Source organism: Macaca mulatta, chromosome 19 (genome assembly GCF_049350105.2).
Source record: "Macaca mulatta isolate MMU2019108-1 chromosome 19, T2T-MMU8v2.0, whole genome shotgun sequence".
In the NCBI taxonomy this organism is placed as follows: domain Eukaryota; kingdom Metazoa; phylum Chordata; class Mammalia; order Primates; family Cercopithecidae; genus Macaca; species Macaca mulatta.
Window position 1 is genome coordinate 62,716,262 of NC_133424.1, and position 19,668 is coordinate 62,735,929.

A 19,668-nucleotide genomic window follows, 5' to 3' on the forward strand; every position below is an offset into this window, starting at 1 on the left:
CCCCTGGGCGGTCCTAGGCTCCGGGAGGCAGAGCGCCGGCTCAGGGGTCTGGGGCGGGGCCAGCGGCTGCGGCTGGGGCTGCGGAGGGAGGAGGCGGCGCCTGCGGGAGCGAAGGGGTCGGGTCAGGGGGCTGCGGACGCCCTCGGGCCGCACAGTTTCTGGCCCACCGCCTCCTGCTGCAGGTGCGGCGGCTGGTTCGTATCGCCTCCCTACCCCATCCCACCCCTCGCTCCCGTTTCTGTGTTTCTTGGCGTCTCTTTTTCTCCCTTCTTGAGTATTTGTGCCGCCGTCTCTGTTACCACCCGTCTGAGTCTCCGGCCCCTCGTTTGTAAATCTGCCTTCCTGGGTCTCTGATTCCGTCCCCCTCCTTCTGTGTCTTTACTCCTCATCTCTCTAGGCCTCAGTCTCTCCTCCTCGGTGTCTCAGTCCCCGCCCCCCACCCCAGCTCCCCGGAGTCTCTTTCTCTTAGTCTCTGTACCATTTTATCAGGAGTGCGCCTCTCTGCCTGGGGCTCTGTATCCCACTCCCTGGGTCTTGTGTCCTTGTCCTCTACTCCCTCTCCCCAACCCGCTCTGTCCTGCCTCCTCTCTGGGTCTCTGCCTTTTCATCTGAATCTGTCTCCTCCTTTCTCTCTGACAACCTCTTTCCCCTCCCCATTCTCCCCATCTGTGGTATTTCCCCCCTCTTCCGTCTCTTTCCCTCCTCTGTCTCTGCTCTTTCTCTTGCTGGCTCTCTGTCCTTCTCTCTCTCCAAGTTTCTGCCTCTTCACTTTCCCTCTGTCCCCTCCCTGGATCTCTATTCCTCCTATGTTTCACCTTCTTCTGGGTCTCTCTCTTTCTAGGTCTGTCTCCACTTCCTGGGGACCCTGTCCCCCTCTCTCTGGGTCTCCGTTCCTTTCTCTCAGACCCACCATCACCCTCTCTAACCCCCGTCCTGGCTGGGACTGCGTCACTGCAGAGAGAGTTGCAGAAGTGGGGCCTGTCCTGCAGCCCAGGAAGGTCGTTGCCCTCACTCCCCAGACCCAGGGCTCTCCATTGCACCCAATCCATCATGTCCTTCAGCTTCTGATGGAATCCAAGAGGGCAGAGAAAAGACATAGGTACTTCCTACCCCTTCCCCGAATTCTGGTGCACCCCCAGGCAGAAGCAGCGAATCCTGAGGTGAGGGACCCGGCTGGGGCTGGATGAGGCTCCTGGGCAATTGGGGGTGGGGTGGTGGAGGCAGGAGCGAGGGCTGGGTAGGCACTATGGGCTAGGTAAGGACCTCGGTCAGCCATCCTCCTCCACACTCTCCCCTCAACCCTGCTTTTCCCTTCTGCTTTTGACAGCAGCCAGGCATGGTATTAAGTGACCAAATCAGCGTTTTGTTGTTGTTGTTTTGCAGAAGTCAGAAGTGTGGGAGAAGGTGGGGGCTGTGGGGAAATTTTGCAGAAGTCAGAAGTGTGGGAGAAGGTGGGGGCTGTGGGAAAAGGGGGCTGGAATAAGGAGGAATGTGCGATGCGACTCAGGATTAGAGTCAGGATTAGAGGCCATGGGAGGGGAAGAGGCAGCGGGCTGAGAGTAGCAGGCTGGTGCACACTCCATCAGGCCCTGGGAAACTTGGATGCCAGCACTCCCTCATGGCCCTCCACAGACCCCACCAGGATCTATGGGAGGATTTGTGAGCCTGGAGTCTCCACCCACCCACTAAAGAGGAGGGGGCTTCTGGAAGCCTCATGAGGGCTCCAAATACTGGACACTCAGCTACGTTCACAGACCGGGGGAAGCAGACTCGACTCTTGACTAGGGACACCAGGAGGGGACAGGCCAACGTCTACGTCTTCAGTTCCTTTCCCCACCCCTGCTCCTCCCAGTCCATCCGTTCCCAGGCACTCAAGGCAGACAATTCCTGAAAGCTGCAACTCCCATCTCTGTCATCCTCGGCGTCCCCTGACAACCCTCCTTTCCCCATTACCCCAGGCCCTGGAATTGGGGAAGAGTCTTCCGCTCCCTGACTTCTAGGACCCCTTCCTTGTTCCTCTGTCCCCATTCCCAACCGGTTCCATTTGGAGCCTTGGTCTCCGGACACCAAAGGTGAAAATGTGAGCATTCTCTGCCTACAATCCTTCATCCCCTATAACGCTCCAAGTACCTTGGCCCCCAAAAGCTCAGAGTCGAGGGGAAATCTCTCCGCTATAATCTTTGGGTCCCTGGATCCCAAGTCCCCCGTCTCCAAAACTAGGATTCGGGCTGTCTTACCGCCCCCGGACCCTGAACCTTCGCCCCCTCCCCCGTACTCACCCCAAGTCGAGGCGAGGCGGGGATGGGGGAATCCGGGGCTCGAGATGGGGGGAGGGGTGACCCAGCTCCGGCAGCTCTGGGCAGCAAGAGGCTGCGGAGGGGGGAGTGACATCACCGCCGGAGGAGGGGCAGCACCGCTCCCCCAACCCAGGGGCTGCAAGCTCCGCCTTTATGGCGGACCCCGGGGTCCTGGAATCCCAAGGGAGAGAGGAGAAGCAAGAGATGAGGTCCGAGGGAACGTTATCCCCGCCCCTTAGGACAGGAACTGGTAAACCCTTACCAATTACAGTCACCCCCCCCACCCACTGCCACCTGTCGCTGCCGTCGCGACCTGTCGCCTCCCACGCATGTTGTGGCTGCGCCCGTCCCCGTCAGGGCGTGACCACGGCGTGGACTACAACGACCGTGATGCTCCACGGAGCTGGAAGCCTTTGACGAAAGGCAGCGTAGGCGAGGGGCTTGGTGGGACTCGTAGTACAAGACTCCTCACAAGGGTGCGCCCCGGAGAAAAGGAGTGATACCCTTCGCCTCCCTGTCTTCCTCAACTCCGTGCGTCCATGCACAAAGTTTTCTCTTCAAAAAGTACGCTCTGAAAAGAAGCAACCTAGGCAGGTTCGTTCAAGGGAAATACTGGGTTTTTACTGAGTAGCGTTAGGCCTGCTACCCGTTGCGCATACGCATCACCTGGGCGTCACCCGCGGTACTGCGCCTGCGCGGTCTCGCGCCTTCCCAGGTCCGCTTGGCAAGAGCGAGGGCGAGCGCGCGCCAGGCCCACTCGTGCGCCGCTCTTCATGTCCCCGCGGTCGAAGACGGCCACATACGCCCCCAAGAAAACGTCGCCGAGGATCCACACAGGTACTGGAGGCAAAGCGATGTCCAAGGCCCGGAAGCCGGACAAGCAGAGGCGGACGTCACCCTGAGCAAACTGCAAGGTGACAAGATGGCAACTGGGTGTCCAGGCGGCTGGAACCACCATTTCCCTGGGAGTCCGTGCTCTCTCTGCCCCCAGCCCCGGGGACAAGAAATGTTTCTGTGGCCCCTTCCAGCCCTAGTGATGTCTAACTCCCAGCTCCACCCTCCCAACTCCAGCCATATTACATCACTGTGGCGTCATTGTGACGGACACCTACCTGGATGACGTAATCCTGGGCCGTGAGGTTAAACCAGACCCCCCCAATGAGGAGTGAGACTGTGGGGAGCTTTGGGATTTCTGAGCACCGGATGATGTACTGGGAGAGAAGGGGAACAAGTGAAGACGGGAGATTCCTGCTCTGCTCAAATCCTGACCGTGGCTCCCCAGTGCCATGGGGTAATGTTCATATTGAGCACCTGGGTATTCAGCGTCCTGTGTGGACAGCCCTGTTGCCTAGGCTTCTCTCATCTAGCCCCAAACAAAACTGCATTATCATCTCCCCCCACCCCCACTTCACCATCCACTGAGCCACTTAGCATAGACACTTGGGAAGTATCTTTGCATCCTCCCACCACTCTCCAGCATGTCACTTAAGAATCCCAGTCCCCTCTGTCCTGGCTATGCTCTAGCTACCTGCTTCCCATCCTCAGGCCCCAGTGTTCGCCATCGAATTGCCATCATCTTCCCCAGGACACACCCACCAGAGACTGGTACCTCACCTCCCCAGCCAGCAAGGGGATTCCCCCAATGGCTTCATGCAGGGCCCGGATCTCCTCAGTGGGTCCTATGATGACAGGTGTGCCTGTGTCCAGAATGGCAGCACAGCCCCGGGCACAGAGAGTCAGCCCTGAGCCCACCGTCACACTGAGGGGGAAGGAGGCAGTCATTAGAGGCAGGGACCTAGGAGTGCAGTCCCCCAGCCTCCAGCTCCAGACTCAGGAGACCAAGTCCCTCACCGCTCCATGTGGATCTGCCAGTAGGCGGGGACTGTGACTGGCACGAAGGTGAGGGGTGGGATGTAGTGTGCCGGGTCTGAGCCCCCCAGGACCAGCTCTCCTCCATCAGCCACTTCAGAGTCCCTGCAGGAGCAGAGTGTAGAGGTCAGTGTCACCAGCCCTCCCCTGCCAGCCCTAGGAATGGCCAGGGATGGGACTTCCTGCCACTTGGGTCATTTTTGGGGTTATAACTGGGGCAGTGGAATGCAGACAGGGCCTAGATGTTGGGACTGGAAACAAGAAATGAAGGGAAATGGCACTTTTCTTGACGGAAGTTAGGACTTTAGGACGATGGGTACTTCCTGAAGTGGAGAGGAGACTTCTTCGTTTGGCTGTAGAAGGTAGAGCTTCTGGGGGAAATTCCTGAGCTGAATATAGTAACCAAGCAGAACAGTGGAGTCTCAAAATTGGCTCGAAGGTGTGACTTGTGCAGGGGTGGGGTGGCTTCCTGGGAAGGTGCAGAGACTTTCTGAATTGCCTGTTGTGGTATCTAGAAAGGTGTTAGACTGGCTGGGCGCGGAGGCTCAAGCCTGTAATCCCAGCACTCTGGGAGGCCGAGACGGGCGGATCACGAGGTCAGGAGATCGAGACCATCCTGGCTAACACGGTGAAACCCCGTCTCTACTAAAAAATACAAAAAACTAGCCGGGCGAGGTGGCGGGCGCCTGTAGTCCCAGCTACTCAGGAGGCTGAGGCAGGAGAATGGCGTAAACCCGGGAGGCGGAGCTTGCAGTGAGCTGAGATCTGGCCACTGCACTCCAGCCTGGGCAACACAGCGAGACTCCGTCTAAAAAAAAAAAAAGGTGTTAGACTTCCTGAGCTGGCTGAAAGTGATGGGAATGGGGCTGGAAACTTCCCAGAAGAGGTAGGTGAATGGGATCTACCAAGAGGTGGGTGGAATTTCTTGAGTGGGTTGGATGTCAGGGTAACTGAGTGGGCATTGGACTGTGTGTGATGGGCCCTGGGAGGGAAAATGAAGACTTCTCAGATGGTGGGTGGAACTTCTGAGCATAAGATTGACCTTCCTACCAGGTAGGTGGGGCTTTGTGAATTCAATCAGGCATTTCCTGACTTCTGGTCGGTGTTATCAAATGGGATTTGAGCTTTATGGTGAAGAGAAGTTTCCTGAATATTTGGTTGGGTGGAGCATAGAATTTCCTAGTTTGATTTTGAAATCATGTTGAAATCAACTGAACACATGTTGAACTGATGGTGAGTTTCTTTAGTATCTTAAGTTGTCACTTAAGCTCTGGGACTTATGAATAGGGTTGAGGTGTTTCTTCTGTTAGGTAGGTGACTACTGCCTGAATGAAGGTTGGGATTATTATTTTTTTTTTTTTAGACAGAATCTCTCTCTCTCACCCAGACTGGAGAACAGTGGTGCGATCTTGGCTTACTGCAACCTCCACCTCCCCGATATAAGCAATTCTCCTGCCTCAGCCTCTCAAGTAGCTGGGATTACAGGCATGTGCCACCACACCCAGCTAATTTTTATATTTTTAGTAGAGACAGGGTTTCGCCATGTTAGCCAGTCTGGTCTGGAACTCCTGACTTCAGGTGATCAATCTGCCTTGGCCTCCCTAGGTGCTGGGATTATGGGCATGAGCCACCATGCCTGAACTGGGACTTTTTTTTATGGAGCAAGAGACTTCCTGAAGGAGGGCCTCACTTCCTTCTGGGGAATAGGAGTCACAGATAGGTGCACCCTCCCCAGTACCTGTTGAGGTAAAAGGAGAAGACAGGCTTATCCAGTAGCCCCTGCTCCACCAGTACATCCAGCGGGGGCGGAACTCCTTCCACAGCCAGAATGGGAAAACCGAGGCCCAATATCCCATCAGGGCGGGAAATAGTGAAGACCAGGCTGGATTCCCACAGAGCTTCCCCGAAAATCACGGATGCACCCTTGATTCCACCAATCTAGGGGCAGATTGAGATGTGACCAGTTACTTTTAGGAGGACAATAACCGCCTGTCCTGAGGTCTCCCAAACCAAAGCATTAATCCCAGGTCTGGGGACATCTGGACCCAATTCCCCGACTGCTTAGCAGACTTTGCCTCTGGACTTGACAGAATTCTTATCCCTTCACCCAGGAGCCCCTCCCCCTCCTTGAGAAGCCCCATCCATTGGCTCAGGAAGCCCCTCCACCTCAAGCACCCCCCTAAGCCAGATGATCTTAGACAACGGGGTTCTCCCAGGCTCGAGGCTTCCTGGAGTCAAAGGCCACTCACAGTCAGCTTGTCCTCACTCAGGATTCCATCTACCCGCCCAGTTCCATATTGAATGGCAAACTTGGTCCCATTGGGCTGGAAGGAGCTGGAGGCATTGGGATTGAAGCGGTGGTGGAACCCTAGGTCAGAAGTCAGAGAGGGTCACTTTGGGAGGGGAGCTTTCCAAATGCCTTCTGCCCCTTTAACCTTCTGACCTTTGAGGGTGTCAGAAGAGTTCCTCAAAAACCTGTGGGAAGCTGAGGTCCAGCCCCGCCTTCTCCCTTCATCCCCACTCAGCCTTATTCTCCCACATAGAAGCTCACAGCAGGGCACACTGAAGAAGTGGCATCTCCTGGACGGGACCCAGAGATTGGAGGAGCCAGTGTCAAAGACGACAGTGAAGTTTTGTGGAGGCGTTCCCAGCCCAATTTCCCCAAAATACTGGGCCTGATGAGGCAAAAGAGGAGACAGAGTCAGTAAAGAGTTTGGCTTGAGGGCACAGGGGTGGGGGCTGTGTAGGGCTGTGACTCACATCCAGGAATTTGGAGAGAGGTACCAAGGCAGGCTTGTCCCCAGGAGATGGGGCCCCCAACCTGGGGAGCTTTGCTGGTTTTCCCCATCCCCTCAATAGGTTCAAGGTCCTGAGTCCAGGGTGGACTCTACGAAGGGGGATCCTGTAGAGTAAGAAGATGATGAGAATTAGGAAGCTGCCCTTCCTGGAGACCCTCTAAAATAGACTTACCCAAATGGAATATGATGACAGATTCAACATCTCCAAGGGCTACAATAGGAGTCATTACCAGAAACCCTACAATAACAACCTCCAGGAAACCCTAGCACAGATACCATGATGACAAATATCCCCAAAGACTTTACAGGGACACACCATCCCAAACAGAACTTCCCAACGGTATCCAAGTCCTTCACATAAGCCATTCCCAGGAACTGATATGCTCAAAGGTTTCCCAAGACCCTAACATGAAATCTAACCTTTGCAAAAGCCCTCAGATGGTGGCCCTTGCATGCTTCAGTTCATGATGTTGGAGACTATTTTCCCCATCCTTGGGGGAAAAAAATGTAAGCATCAAATCTTAATTTCACTTTTTTTTTTTTTTTTTCCTGCAACCTCTGCTTCCCAGGTTCCAGTGATTCTCTTGCCTCAGCCTCCCAAGTAGCTGGGACTACAGGCACACACTACCAGGCCCAGCTAATTTTTGTATTTTTAGTTGAGACAGGGTTTCACCATGTTGGCCAGGTTGCTCTCAAACTCCTGACCTCAGGTGATCCACCCGCCTTGGCCTCCCAAAGTGCTAGGATTACAGGCGTGAGCCACCGCGCCCGGCGTTAATTTCACTCTTTACGCTAAAATACATCTGAGATATCAAACACTTAATGGGAAAAGTAAAATTATAAGAGCACTTTGGGAGACCGAGGCAAGCAGATTGCTTGAGCCCAGGAGTTCGAGAGCAGCCTGGACAACATGGCGAAACCCCATCTCTACAAAAAATACAAAAATTAGCTGGGTGTAGTGGCACGAGCCTTTAGTCACAGGTACTTGGGAGGCCGAGGTGGGAGGATCATTTGAGCCTGGAAGGTGGAGGTTGCGGTGAGCTGAGATCATGTCACCGCACTCCCACCTAAGCAAAGCTCTGTATAAAAAATAAAATAAAAAATAAAAAAGACATAGAAGCAGTAAAATGTTTAACTCTGGAAAGAGGGCAGCTTTTCTCTTCTTTTTTTTTTGGAGATGGAGTCTCGCTCTGTTGCCCAGGCTGGAGTTCAGTGGCTCAATCTCACCTCACTGCAACCTCTGCCTCCTCGGTTCAAGCGATTCTCCTGCCTCAGCCTCCCAAGTAGCTGGGATTACAGGCATCACCATCATGCCCGGCTAATTTTTGTATTTTTGTAGAGACGGTATTTCACCAGGTTGGCCAGGCTGGTCTTGAACTCTTGACCTCAGGTTATCCGCCCGCCTCGGTCTGCCAAATTGCTGGGATCACAGGTGTGAGCCACCGCCCCTGACTGCAACACAGGCTTGCTCTGTCACCAGGATGGAGTGCAGTGGCATGATCTCAGCTCACTGCAACCTTCACTTCCCAGGTTAAAGTGATTCTCCTGCTACTTGGGAGGCCCAGGAATTCAAAGTTACAGTGAGCTATAATCATGCCACTGCACTCCAGCCTGAGCAACAGAGCAAGACCCTGTCTCAAAAAAGAAACAAAAAGAAAGACAGAAAAAAAAAGGAAAAGAAAAACTGGCACAAATACTAATACTCTTGCTACTACTCTTGCTGGGAGTGATAAACTGCCCTTTGTCTCTGACTTGGGAGTCTTGGGTCTTCTATGAGCAGCCATGAAACTATGGCAAACTAACTTCATAGTTCTTGACACTCATTAGGAAAATGAACAAAGGACATAATTTGGAAAAGAAGTACAAATAAATTCTAAATACATGGAAAGATGTCCAGAATAGTCATCAAAAAAATACAAATGACAACAGTGAGAAACCTTTTGGCGAAGAACTGAGAATACTAGGCCGGGCGCGGTGGCTCACGCCTGTAATCCCAGCACTTTGGGAGGCCGAGGCGGGCGGATCACAAGGTCAGGAGATCGAGACCACGGTGAAACCCCGTCTCTACTAAAAATACAAAAAATTAGCCGGGCGCGGTTGTGGGCGCCTGTAGTCCCAGCTACTCGGGAGGCTGAGGCAGGAGAATGGCGTGAACCCGGGAGGCGGAGCTTGCAGTGAGCCGAGATCGCGCCACTGCACTCCAGCCTGGGCTGGGCGACAGAGCGAGACTCCGTCTCAAAAAAAAAAAAAAAAAGAACTGAGAATACTTACCATTGATTAGGTTTGGCAAATGTGTATCAAATGCTCAAAAATTATACCCACCATTTAACCCAACCCAGAATTTCATCTATAGGAGATCCTTGGATGAGTGCACAAAGGTGTGTTTACGAGGCTGTGCCTAATTTTGGAAACTGGAGACAGACCAATGATGAACTGCCTTTGCAAAAACTATAAATGAGAAAATTAGGACAGTGAAAGAGATCCGATCTAAACAACCGCCATCTTGCCTTTAACTTCCAAACTACCCTTGGTCGTTCCTGGGCTTGGGCCAAGCTAACTTTAGGAGACAGTTTATAGTTTAAATGATAATAGTCCATCCCCAAACCTAAACCACCTTTGTAAAGCTAATGAAGTACCACCAGGATAGGAGGATGAGAGGAGCATTAAATTCTGCTAAGGTGCAGACATAAATGATTACCAGTCATTATTCCAGAGGTCAAAATATTTGCAACTTCCCCAATTACTCCTGCAGATTACATCAGTATTGTAGAACCTAAGACTGGTCTTTTGAGACTAAAGGTTTTTGCATTTCTGATGATGCCACCCAGACCTGCCAACCAGTCCTGTGGCTCCAGCCAGAAGCAGACTATTTTCCGGGCCCGTATGAATGATTACCTCCCTGAACAATCAGCAGCATCCATTCCCAGGCCTGACAAACTATCCTTGAAAAACCCCAGCCTCCAAATGTTAGGGAAGGCTAATTTGTTGTTTTTGTTTTGTTTTTTATGAGATGGAGTCTCACTCTGCCACCCAGGCTGGAGTACACTGGCGTGATCTCGGCTCACTGCAACCTCCGCCCCCTGGGTTCAAGTGATTCTCTTCCCTCAGCCTTCTAAGTAGCTGGGATTACAGGCAGCCACCACTATACCCGGCTAGTTTTTTTTTGTTTTGTTTTTTTGTTTTTTTTTTTGAGACGGAGTCTCGCTCTGTCGCCCAGGCTGGAGTGCAGTGGCCGGATCTCAGCTCACTGCAAGCTCCGCCTTCCGGGTTTACGCCATTCTCCTGCCTCAGCCTCCCGAGTAGCTGGGACTACAGGCGTCCGCCACCTCGCCCGGCTAGTTTTTTGTATTTTTTTTAGTAGAGACGGGGTTTCACCGTGTTAGCCAGGATGATCTCGATCTCCTGACCTCATGATCCGCCCGTCTCGGCCTCCCAAAGTGCTGGGATTACAGGCTTGAGCCACCGCGCCCGGGCTATACCCGGCTAGTTTTTATATTTGTAGTAGAGACGGGGTTTCATCATGTTGGCCAGCTGGTCTTGAACTCCTAACCTCAGGTGATCCACCGGCCTCGGCCTCCCAAAGTGCTAGAATTACAGGCGTGAGCCACCATGCCCACCTCTGATTTGAATAATAATAAAACTCTGGTCTCCTGTTCAGCCGATGACTCGGCATGAATTAAACTCTTTCTCTATTGCCATTTTCCCTTCTTGATAAATTGGCGGTATCTGGACAGCAGGCAAAAAGAACCAGCTGGGCAGTTACAACGGCCAACAATGGGCACAGCTTAGTTCTGCTTTGGAGCATACATAGAATGGAACTCCATTCGACCGCGAAGAAGGAGGAAGTAGCTGTCTATACCAGTCATTCTCAAACTTTAGCATGACCCCAAATCACCTACAGCAGTGGTGTTGGGCAAATCTTTGTGTAGCAGCTTTGCAGGCCTGCGGTCTCTGTTGTAACTATTCAACTCTGCCAAGATAGCATGAAAGCGGCTGCAGACAACAGACAATGCAGAAATGAATGTGCATGCTGACTCCATTTTTTTTTTAGAGACAGGGTCTCACTCTGTTGCCCAGGCTGGAGAGCAGTGGCACGATCATGGCTCACTGCAGTCTCAAACTCCCAGGCTCAAAGATCATCTTGCCTCAGCCTGCCAAGTAGCTGGGACCACAGGCCTATGCCACCACATCCAGCTAATTTTTTTCAGTTTTTGTAGAGATAAGCTCTTGCTAAGTTGCCCAGGCTGCTCTCAAGTTCTTGGCCCCAAGCAATTCTCCTGCCTCGGCCTCCCCAAATTTTGGGGTTACAGGCATGTAATCCTGGGGTTATGGCTGTAATCCCAGCACTTTGGGAGGCTGAGGCGGGGAGATCACGAGGTCAGGAGTTCAAGACCAGCCTGGCCAACCAATATGGTGAAACCCCATCTCTACTAAAAATACAAAAATTAGCCAGGCATGGTGGCACGTGCCTGTAATCCCAGCTACTTAGGAGGCTGAGGCAGGAAAATCACTTGAACCAGGAGGTGGAGGTTGCAGTGAGCCGAGACTACGCCACTGCACTCCAGCCTGGCAACAGAGTGAGACTGTCTCAAAAAAAAAAAAAAAAAAAAAAAAAAGTCTGTCAGTGTTGGAGGATCTTAAAAGGGCTCTGGGCTGGACATGGTAGTTCATGTCTGTAATTCCAGCACTTTGGGAAGCTAAGGTGAGAGGATTGCTCGAGCCCAGGAGGTGGAGACCAGCCTAGAAAACATAGGGATACCCTCCTCTTTATAAAGACTTTCAAAAACTAGCTGGGCATGGTGACACATACCTGTAGTCCCAGCTACTTGGGAGGCTGAGGTGGGAGAATGGCTTAAGACCACAAGTTTGAGGCTGCAGTGAGCCATGATCTCACTACTGCACTCCAGCCTGGGTGACAGAGCAAGACCCAATCTCAACAAATAAATAAATAAAAGGAAAAAAAAATTTAAAAAGGGAGCTCTGAGCCGGGTGTGGTGGCTCATGCCTGTAACCCCCAGCACTTTGGGAGGCCAACGCGGGCAGATCACCTAAGGTTGGGAGTTCGAGACCAGCCTAACCAACATGGAGAAACCCCATCTCTACTAAAAATACAAAATTAGCCGGGCTGGTGGCACATGCCTGTAATCCCAGCTACTCGGGAGGCTGAGGCAGGAGAATCACTTGAACCTGGGAGGTGGAGGTTGTGGTGAGCCAAGATCATGCCATTGCACTCCAGCCTGGGCAACAAGAACAAAACTCTGTCTCAAAAACAAAACAAAACAAAACAAAAAAACAGTGGGGGAGCTCTGATCTTAGGAGATGTCAGAGTGGAGTCCTCAGAGTGAAAGCCCACTTTAGAGATCTGGGAAGCCAAGAAGAGTCAAGGATCCTGGGTGCCAGGTTTGGGAATCACTGAACCAGGAGCCCCAGACTTAAAGGGCAAAAAGCAGAGAATCCCTCCCAGGTTTGGGGGTGGCAAATGGGGTCACCATACCGAATCAGTGTGGCCCCAGCAGGCTCCACGTTCAGCAGAGGCAGCAGCAGCAGCAGGGGCAGCAGCCGTGGTGGAGACATCACTGGGGACCAGGGTGTGAACCCAGGCTTCCTAGTTTTCTCTCCCCTGTGACTCCACCCTGTTCATGCCCCACCTCCCGGTTTAGGAGGTGACCAAGACACAAGGTCTCTCAGCAGGTGACACAGGGGGACAAGGATTTTTTTGAAGATTTGTGCAGAGTATTTGCGTAGTGTCAGCAAAAGTTGTATCCTGTGTCCCTGGTGCTCCTCATTCCCTACTTGGGGGGTGGTGGTGGTGAGGTCTCCTCTGCCAGGACTGCCTCCCACCCTCCATCCTTTAGCCTCTGTCACTTTTACTTCTCACTTTCACATCACTTTTCTGCAACTTTTTAACCACAAGTGTTTCCTTGGCCAAGTGAGAGGGACCAGCAGGTATCTGTGAAGGGTCTAGGGAAGGGAGAGAGGAACTGGTTATAAGCCTACCCTCCCATATGAAGTGGGACTACCTGCATCTCAGGACCCAGACTCTTATTATTTTATTTGTAGATGAAGTATGTTTTTTGTAAGCAACAAAACATTGGGTCTTCTTTTTCATCCATTCATCCATTCTATATCTTTTTATTCGAGAGTTTAGTCCATTTACATTCAATGTTGTCCTTGATAAGGACATCCTCCTGCCATTTTGTTATTTGTTTTCTGGTTGTTTTGTGGTATTCTCTTCTTTCTGTCCTTCTTTGCTGTTATTTATTTATTTATTTATTTATTTATTTTTGAGACAGAATCTCGTTCTGTTGCCCAGGCTGGAGTGCCCTGGTGCAATCTCGGCTCACTGCAACCTCTGCCTCCTGGATTCAAGTGATTCTCGTGCCTCAGCCTCCCGAGTAGCTGGGACTACAGGTACGTGCCAGCACACCTGGCTGATTTATGTATTTTTAATAGAGATTTGGTTTCATCATGTTGGCCATACTGATCTCAAACTCCTGACTTCAGGTGATCCACCCGCCTCAGCCTCCCAGAGTGCTGGGATTATACACATGAGCCACCACACCTGGCTTCTGTTTTCCTTTTAGAGAAGGTAATTTTTCCTGGTCATATGATTTTATTTTTTCCCTTTTTTTTTTTTTTTTTTTTTGAGACGGAGTCTCGCTCTGTCGCCCAGGCTGGAGTGCAGTGGCCAGATCTCAGCTCACTGCAAGCTCCGCCTCCCGGGTTCACGCCATTCTCCTGCCTCAGCCTCCCAAGTAGCTGGGACCACAGGCGCCCACCAGCTCGCCCGGCTAGTTTTTTGTATTTTTTAGTAGAGACGGGGTTTCACTGTGTTAGCCAGGATGGTCTCGATCTCCTGACCTTGTGATCCACCCGTCTCGGCCTCCCAAAGTGCTGGGATTACAGGCTTGAGCCACCGCGCCTGGCCTTTTTTTTTTTTTTTTGTATCTGTTGTATGTTTTTTGATTTGAGGTTACCATGAGGCTTGCAAATACTGTCTTTTTTTTTTTTTTTTTGAGATGGAATCTGTTACCCAGGCTGGAGTGCACTGGCTTTATCTCGGCTCACTGCAAGCTCCGCCTCCTGGGTTCATACCATTCTCCTGCCTCAGCCTCCAGAGTAGCTGGGACTACAGGAGTCCACCACCATGCCTGGCAATTTTTTTTTTTTTTGTATTTTTAGTAGAGACAAGGTTTCACTATGTTAGCCAGGATGGCCTCGATCTGACCTTGTGATCTGCCTGCCTCAGCCTCCCAAAGTGCTGGGATTACAGGTGTGAGCCACCGCGTCCTGCCACAAATACTATCTTATAACCCATTATTTTAAGCTGACAACATAAACTTAACACTGTTTGCATAAACAAACCAACAAACAATAAGAAAATTAATAAAAACTCTACACCTTAACTTTGTCCCCAACTTTTTAACTTTTTGTTGTTTGTATTTATATCTTATTGTACTGTCTATGTCTTAAAGAGTTGTTGTAGTTATTATTTTTGATTGGTTCACCCTTTAGTTTTTCTACTTAAGAGTAGTTCATACACCATAGTTATACTGTTATAATACACCATGTTTTTCTGTGTGCTTACTATTAGCAGTGAGTTTTGTACCTTCAGATGATTTTTTTATCACTCATGAACATGCTTTTCTTTCTGACTGAAGTACTCCCTTTAGCATTTCTTGTAGGACAGATCTGGTGGTGATGAAATTCCTCAGCTTTGTTTGTTTTGGGAGAGTCTTTATTTCTCCTTCATGCTTGAAGGATATTTTCAGTGGATATGCTATTCTAGTGTAGCAGGACAAGCCGTGGACAAAACCCCACAGACACTGAGATAGTGAAGGAAGTAGCTTTTAATCAGCTGGAAGCATTGGCAGACTAGCATCTTAAAATCCAAACTTGTTGACTGCACAATTTCTGTCCCTTTTAAGGACTCACAACACTAAAGATTTTACATGAAAGGACCGTGACTAATTGAGCAATCTAGGGGGTATGTGACAGGGGCTGCCTGCACCAGTAATCGGAGTGAAACAGAACAGAATGAGAAGTTTCACAATGTCCTTCCATACAATGTCTGGAATCTATGGATAACATCGGTTGCTAAGTCATGGGTTGAATTTTAACTGTCAGGCTAAAGTGAGGCAGGCCCAGGCCTGGTTTTGGGTCTGGTGCCTGGCGCCAGGCTGCCTGCCTTTGGTTTCGCTTCCTTGTTTCTTCTTAAAACAGGTACTGAGTATAAAATAGTATAGAACAATATGGGGGGGGGGTCTCTTTCTCTCTTCTCTCATTTCCTCCCTTTGAGACTCTCACTCATTTTATTAGTGGGAGTTCTCACTTTCATTTCTACTACTTATGTCTTCCTGTGCAATAGATTGATAGTGGTTCATATAATATGCTTGTGCTGAAGCACTCTGGTGAACTAAGGTAGCCATGAAGCTTTTCATCATTTGAAGAAGTACAGGTAGCAAACAAGGGAGTAGTAAGCAGGTTCCTATTACTATTATACCTCCTATTATAAGACTTTTAAATCCTCCTATTGCTGGGAACCAATTTCCAAACATGGCCTCAGGATCAAATCCGTGCCACACTTGCACCGGCACATGTGCCAGTTTTGTTATATCTTTAATTATGTCTTCAACTACTTGCCCTTGATCATGTGTGTGTAGACAGCAATTAGTAAGGTTAAATTTTCCACAGACTCCTCCTTCAGCTGCCAGCAAGTAGTCGAGAGCTAGTCTATTTTGGTAGATAGCATTCCTCATCTAAGTCTCTTGCCAGGCAAGAAGAGTCAAGGCTTGACTGGTTTTATTAGTAATAAATTCTAGAACAGCTTGCAACTGTATGATTCGGTTGAGCATGTAGATGGGGGTCCGATATCCCTATGAGCCGTCTTGTGCCCAAGTGGTGGGCCCATAGTAGTGTATAATTCTTTCAGGGGGCCATTTGTCATCTTTCCAGTTACCTATGACTATGCTTCATTTCTTTGCGGGAAGCATAGACAGGGAATCCTAGGAGTTTGCCTGTTTTTATGGGCAGTAGGAAGAAAGATGGTTTAATAGTGCCCATTATATAGCTACCTGTCCACTGATCAGGTAGCTTAGCATAGGCTCTATGTTCACATATCCAGTATAACCCGGTGGGGGCAGATCAGTCCTGGTGGAATTCTGGGTGGGCCTAAACAGTCTGCAATTTTGGAAATTTACTGAATGGATCTTTTTTCTGTGTAATTGGAACTCCACCATGTAACTGTTTTTGTGGTACCATTATACAGTTTTTGTCCAAGACAACTAAGCTGTCATACAGGATGAGTGAATTGTTTTTCTTCTCTAGTTATGCAATATTGTCCAATAATTGAGGCTTTTAGAACCTAGAAATTGTCACGGTAGTTCTTTTGGGCCACTTAGGAATTCATCAGGAACTAGGTCTGTAGGAACTCATTCTCGGGTTCCCATGGCCATTGATCTCCTGTGATGGTTCCTCCACAAACATCACATGAAGTGACTTTTAGAGACTGGGCTACATGCTTGGCTAATTGCAAAAACAAATTTCTAGTTTTTCCTGGAATTTCAGGTACTGGCACATTTAGTTCATCATAGAAAGTCTGAAATACTGGCTCTGGAGAGCATTTTCAAATCTCTCCTTTTATAAAAATGTTGACCTTACGGTCTAGTTCTTTTCCTTTTTTTTTTTTTTTTTGAGACGGAGTCTCGCTCTGTCGCCCAGGCTGGAGCGCAGTGGCGCGATCTCGGCTCACTGCAAGCTCCGCCTCCCGGGTTCACGCCATTCTCCTGCCTCAGCCTCCCGAGTAGCTGGGACTACAGGCGCCCGCCACCTCGCCCGGCTAGTTTTTTGTATTTTTTAGTAGAGACGGGGTTTCACCATGTTAGCCAGGATGGTCTCGATCTCCCGACCTCGTGATCCGCCCGTCTCGGCCTCCCAAAGTGCTGGGATTACAGGCTTGAGCCACCGCGCCCGGCCGTTTTTTTTTTTTTCCTAATTAAAAGAGCCACATCCTGCTCCTAACTTATTGCTATTAATGAAGGCACAAGCATGAGATTTTAAGATTATGCATCTGGGCACCCCTTTTTCTACTGTTCTGGCTAATACTTTACTTGTCTCATTTATGAGTCCCCACCAGTCTTCAGTCCTTAATCTTATTTCAAAAACTATGGAAATGGGAGGTTCAGAGGGGTCATAGCACACATCGGGCTGGTCACTTCCTGCATTACAGACTTTGTACTGAGTGTTATTATACAAACATGTTCCTTTTGGAATTCCTAGGCATTCATAATAACTATAGAACAAAAAGATTGTCTTAACTTGTTGTCCTACCTCAGTGACCTGATATATGCACTGAAGGCGGTCCTCTGCGTGGGAAGAAGCAGTGGAAGCTTTTACCACACAAGTCCATGTTATAAGGAAGGTAAGTCCCACGGCGATTTTCCTCATGCTTCGGCCGAGCGTAGACCAGTCACCTTCCGGGGGTGACTGGAGCAGGGCTTGTCGTCCTCCTCAGGGTTACTTTGCGGGGATTGTCTAGGCTTGGTTTGGCTTCCCAGGTTCCAGTGGCTGCAGGCTTTATGCGGCTGTGGTGCTTCCAGGCCGGAATTCCTTCTCTCTTCACAGCCGTGGGAGTGGTCAGGATAACCGTCTGGGGTCCCTTCCACCGTGGCCGTAAGGGAGCTGCGTTCCAGTCCTTGATCCACACACCATACGGTCACATGGAGAAAAAGGGTGAACTGGGGAGAATAAGCTGCCCTGGCACCTCTCATTTACCCAAGTTGAGATTGTCTGGGTAATTTTCCCCAAGGCCTGTAGTTGTTGCTGCAATTCAATTTCTTTTCTTTTCTTTTTGTTTTGTTTTGAGACAGAGTCTCCCTCTGTCACCCAGGCTGGAGTGCAGTGGCACGATCTCGGCTCACTGCAACCTCCGCCCCTCCGGGTTTTTAAGCAATTCTCTGCCTCAGCCTCTGGAGTAGCTGGGATTACAGGCGCGTGCCACCTCGCCCAGCTAATTTTTTTGTATTTTTAGTAGAGACGGGGTTTCACCATCTTGGCCAGGCTGGTCGCTGCAGTTCAATTTCACCCAACTCTTGGGGAGTACCCGGAAGTCCTCGCAGTATAGGAAGAGGCCTGTGATATAATATTTCATAAGGAGAGTATCCTGTTTTCTTAGAGGGGGTGCACCTAATTTTGAACAATACCATAGGAAGGGCCTGTATCCATTTTAATCCTGTCTCGTGACATACCTTCCTTAAACTATTTTTGATAGTGCAATTCATCCGCTCCACCTTTCCGGAACTCTGAGGTCAGTAGGCGGCATGTAGCTTCCAAGTGATTCCCAATACCTTTGCCATCCTCTGTACTAAGTCAGCCACAAATGCCAGCCCATTATCTGAGCCAATCCGCAGAGGCAGTCCAAACCTAGGGATGAGATCTCGAAGAAGCACACGGGTTACTTCATGAGCTTTTTCAGTTGGTGTTGGATAAGCCTCTACCCACCTAGAGTAAGTATACACTAGAACCAGCAAATGCTTGTTACCTCCACATTTGGGCATCTCTGTGAAGTCCACTTGAAGATCTCCCAAGGGAGCTGCTCCATCGGCTTGTATGCCGGGAGGCACAGAGGGGCCTTGCTTTGCATTGCGCTGTCAACGGGTAACGCATCGCTGCACTACTGTTTCAGCAAGAGCTGGCAAGTGTGAGATGTAGAAGTAGCAGCTTAACAGCTTTTCAAGTGACTCCTGGCCTAAATGGGTAGTTTCATGTACAGCCAGCACGACTGCGGCTCCTAGCAGCTGTGGCACAGCTATTCTCCCATCTGGTAACTTTATCCATCCTGCTTTTATTGTTTGTCCTCCCTCTGCCTGAAGAAAGTCCTTTTCCTCTTTAGAATGAGTAGGCACCAGATCAGGTATTTGAGGGAGTAGGGGGGCTGTGACTCATGCCCGGTAAGAAGGAGATACTGCTTTTCGTGACTCTGTGTCTGCTCGGGAGTTTCCTTGGCTCACCGAGGTGGAAACGTGCTGGTGTCCCCTGCAATGCATGACTGCCACCTTTTGGGGTTTCCATACTGCCTCTAATAATTGCAGAATTTCTTGTTGATTTTTTATGTCCTTTCCCGCAGAATTTAACGGGGCTTTTTCTTTATATAATGCTCCATGTACTTGAAGGGTTCGAAAGGCATATCGAGAGTCAGTATAAATGTTTACAGTCTTACCTTCACTAAGTTCTAGGGCCCAAGTTAAAGCAATGAGCTCTGCCTTCTGGGCTGAAGTGCCCTGAGGCAATGGTTTGGCTTCAATAACATCATCCAAGGTTACCACCGCATATCCTGCACATCTTTCTCCTCGTGGATTGATGAAGCTACTCCCGTCCACGTATAACTCCCAGTCCACTAATACCCGTGGCTGGTCTTGAAGATCGGGTCTGCTAGAATAGACTGAGTCCAATACTTCCACACAGTTATGTTCGACAGGGCTGTGTGGTACTGGGAGTAAGGTGGCAGGATTCAGAGTGTTACAGACTTCAGTGGTTACGCGGGGGTTTTCACATAACAAGCTTTGGTACTTGGTTAATCTGGCATTTGTTAGCCAATGGTGTCCTTTGGTATTCATCAGAGTTACCACCGCATGGGGGGCCTTTATACTTAAGTTTTGTCCAAGGGTTAGCTTGTCTGCTTCTTGTGCTAACAAGGCTATAGCTGC

The 19,668-nt window shown here is 50.0% G+C and overlaps 1 protein-coding gene and 1 long non-coding RNA gene across 3 annotated transcripts in view; one reads left to right on the top strand and one right to left on the bottom strand.

Annotated features, from left to right (window-relative positions):
• LOC114674080 (uncharacterized) overlaps window positions 1-18,468 on the top strand; it is a 36,957-nt gene extending 18,489 nt beyond the window's left edge. The window contains exons 2-4 of the long non-coding RNA XR_013410099.1: window positions 13,258-13,375; window positions 17,299-17,384; window positions 18,234-18,468. This is a non-coding gene — a long non-coding RNA (uncharacterized LOC114674080). The remainder of the gene's footprint in view (window positions 1-13,257; window positions 13,376-17,298; window positions 17,385-18,233) is intronic.
• Window positions 2,897-12,897, bottom strand: LOC719235 (napsin-A). 2 transcript variants are annotated; one of them, XM_028839442.2, is made up of 9 exons: window positions 12,459-12,897; window positions 6,927-7,068; window positions 6,718-6,841; window positions 6,416-6,534; window positions 5,905-6,104; window positions 4,149-4,271; window positions 3,912-4,056; window positions 3,410-3,508; window positions 2,897-3,204 (listed from the first exon to the last, which is right to left on the bottom strand). In XM_028839442.2, exons 1-9 carry the CDS (start codon window positions 12,536-12,538, stop codon window positions 2,971-2,973), a joined length of 1,266 nt encoding a protein of 421 aa, XP_028695275.2. In that variant the 5' UTR covers window positions 12,539-12,897; the 3' UTR covers window positions 2,897-2,970. The 2 variants fall into 2 exon arrangements, with proteins under 2 accessions (XP_028695275.2, XP_077837142.1); XM_077981016.1 differs by having other exon boundaries at window positions 6,449-6,534; window positions 12,459-12,808.
• Window positions 18,469-19,668: the final 1,200 nt, after the last annotated feature.

What these genes read in the sequence shown, in the direction of transcription:
- LOC719235 (XM_028839442.2), bottom strand. Translation starts at nt 12,538, where the DNA reads ATGTCTCCACCACGGCTGCTGCCCCTGCTGCTGCTGCTGCCTCTGCTG. An exon ending in CTCTCTCCAAATTCCTGGAT is followed by an intron (nt 6,842 to 6,926) that starts GTGAGTCACAGC and finishes TTGCCTCATCAG; the next exon opens with GCCCAGTATTTTGGGGAAAT. An exon ending in TGAGTGAGGACAAGCTGACT is followed by an intron (nt 6,105 to 6,415) that starts GTGAGTGGCCTT and finishes ATCTGCCCCTAG; the next exon opens with ATTGGTGGAATCAAGGGTGC.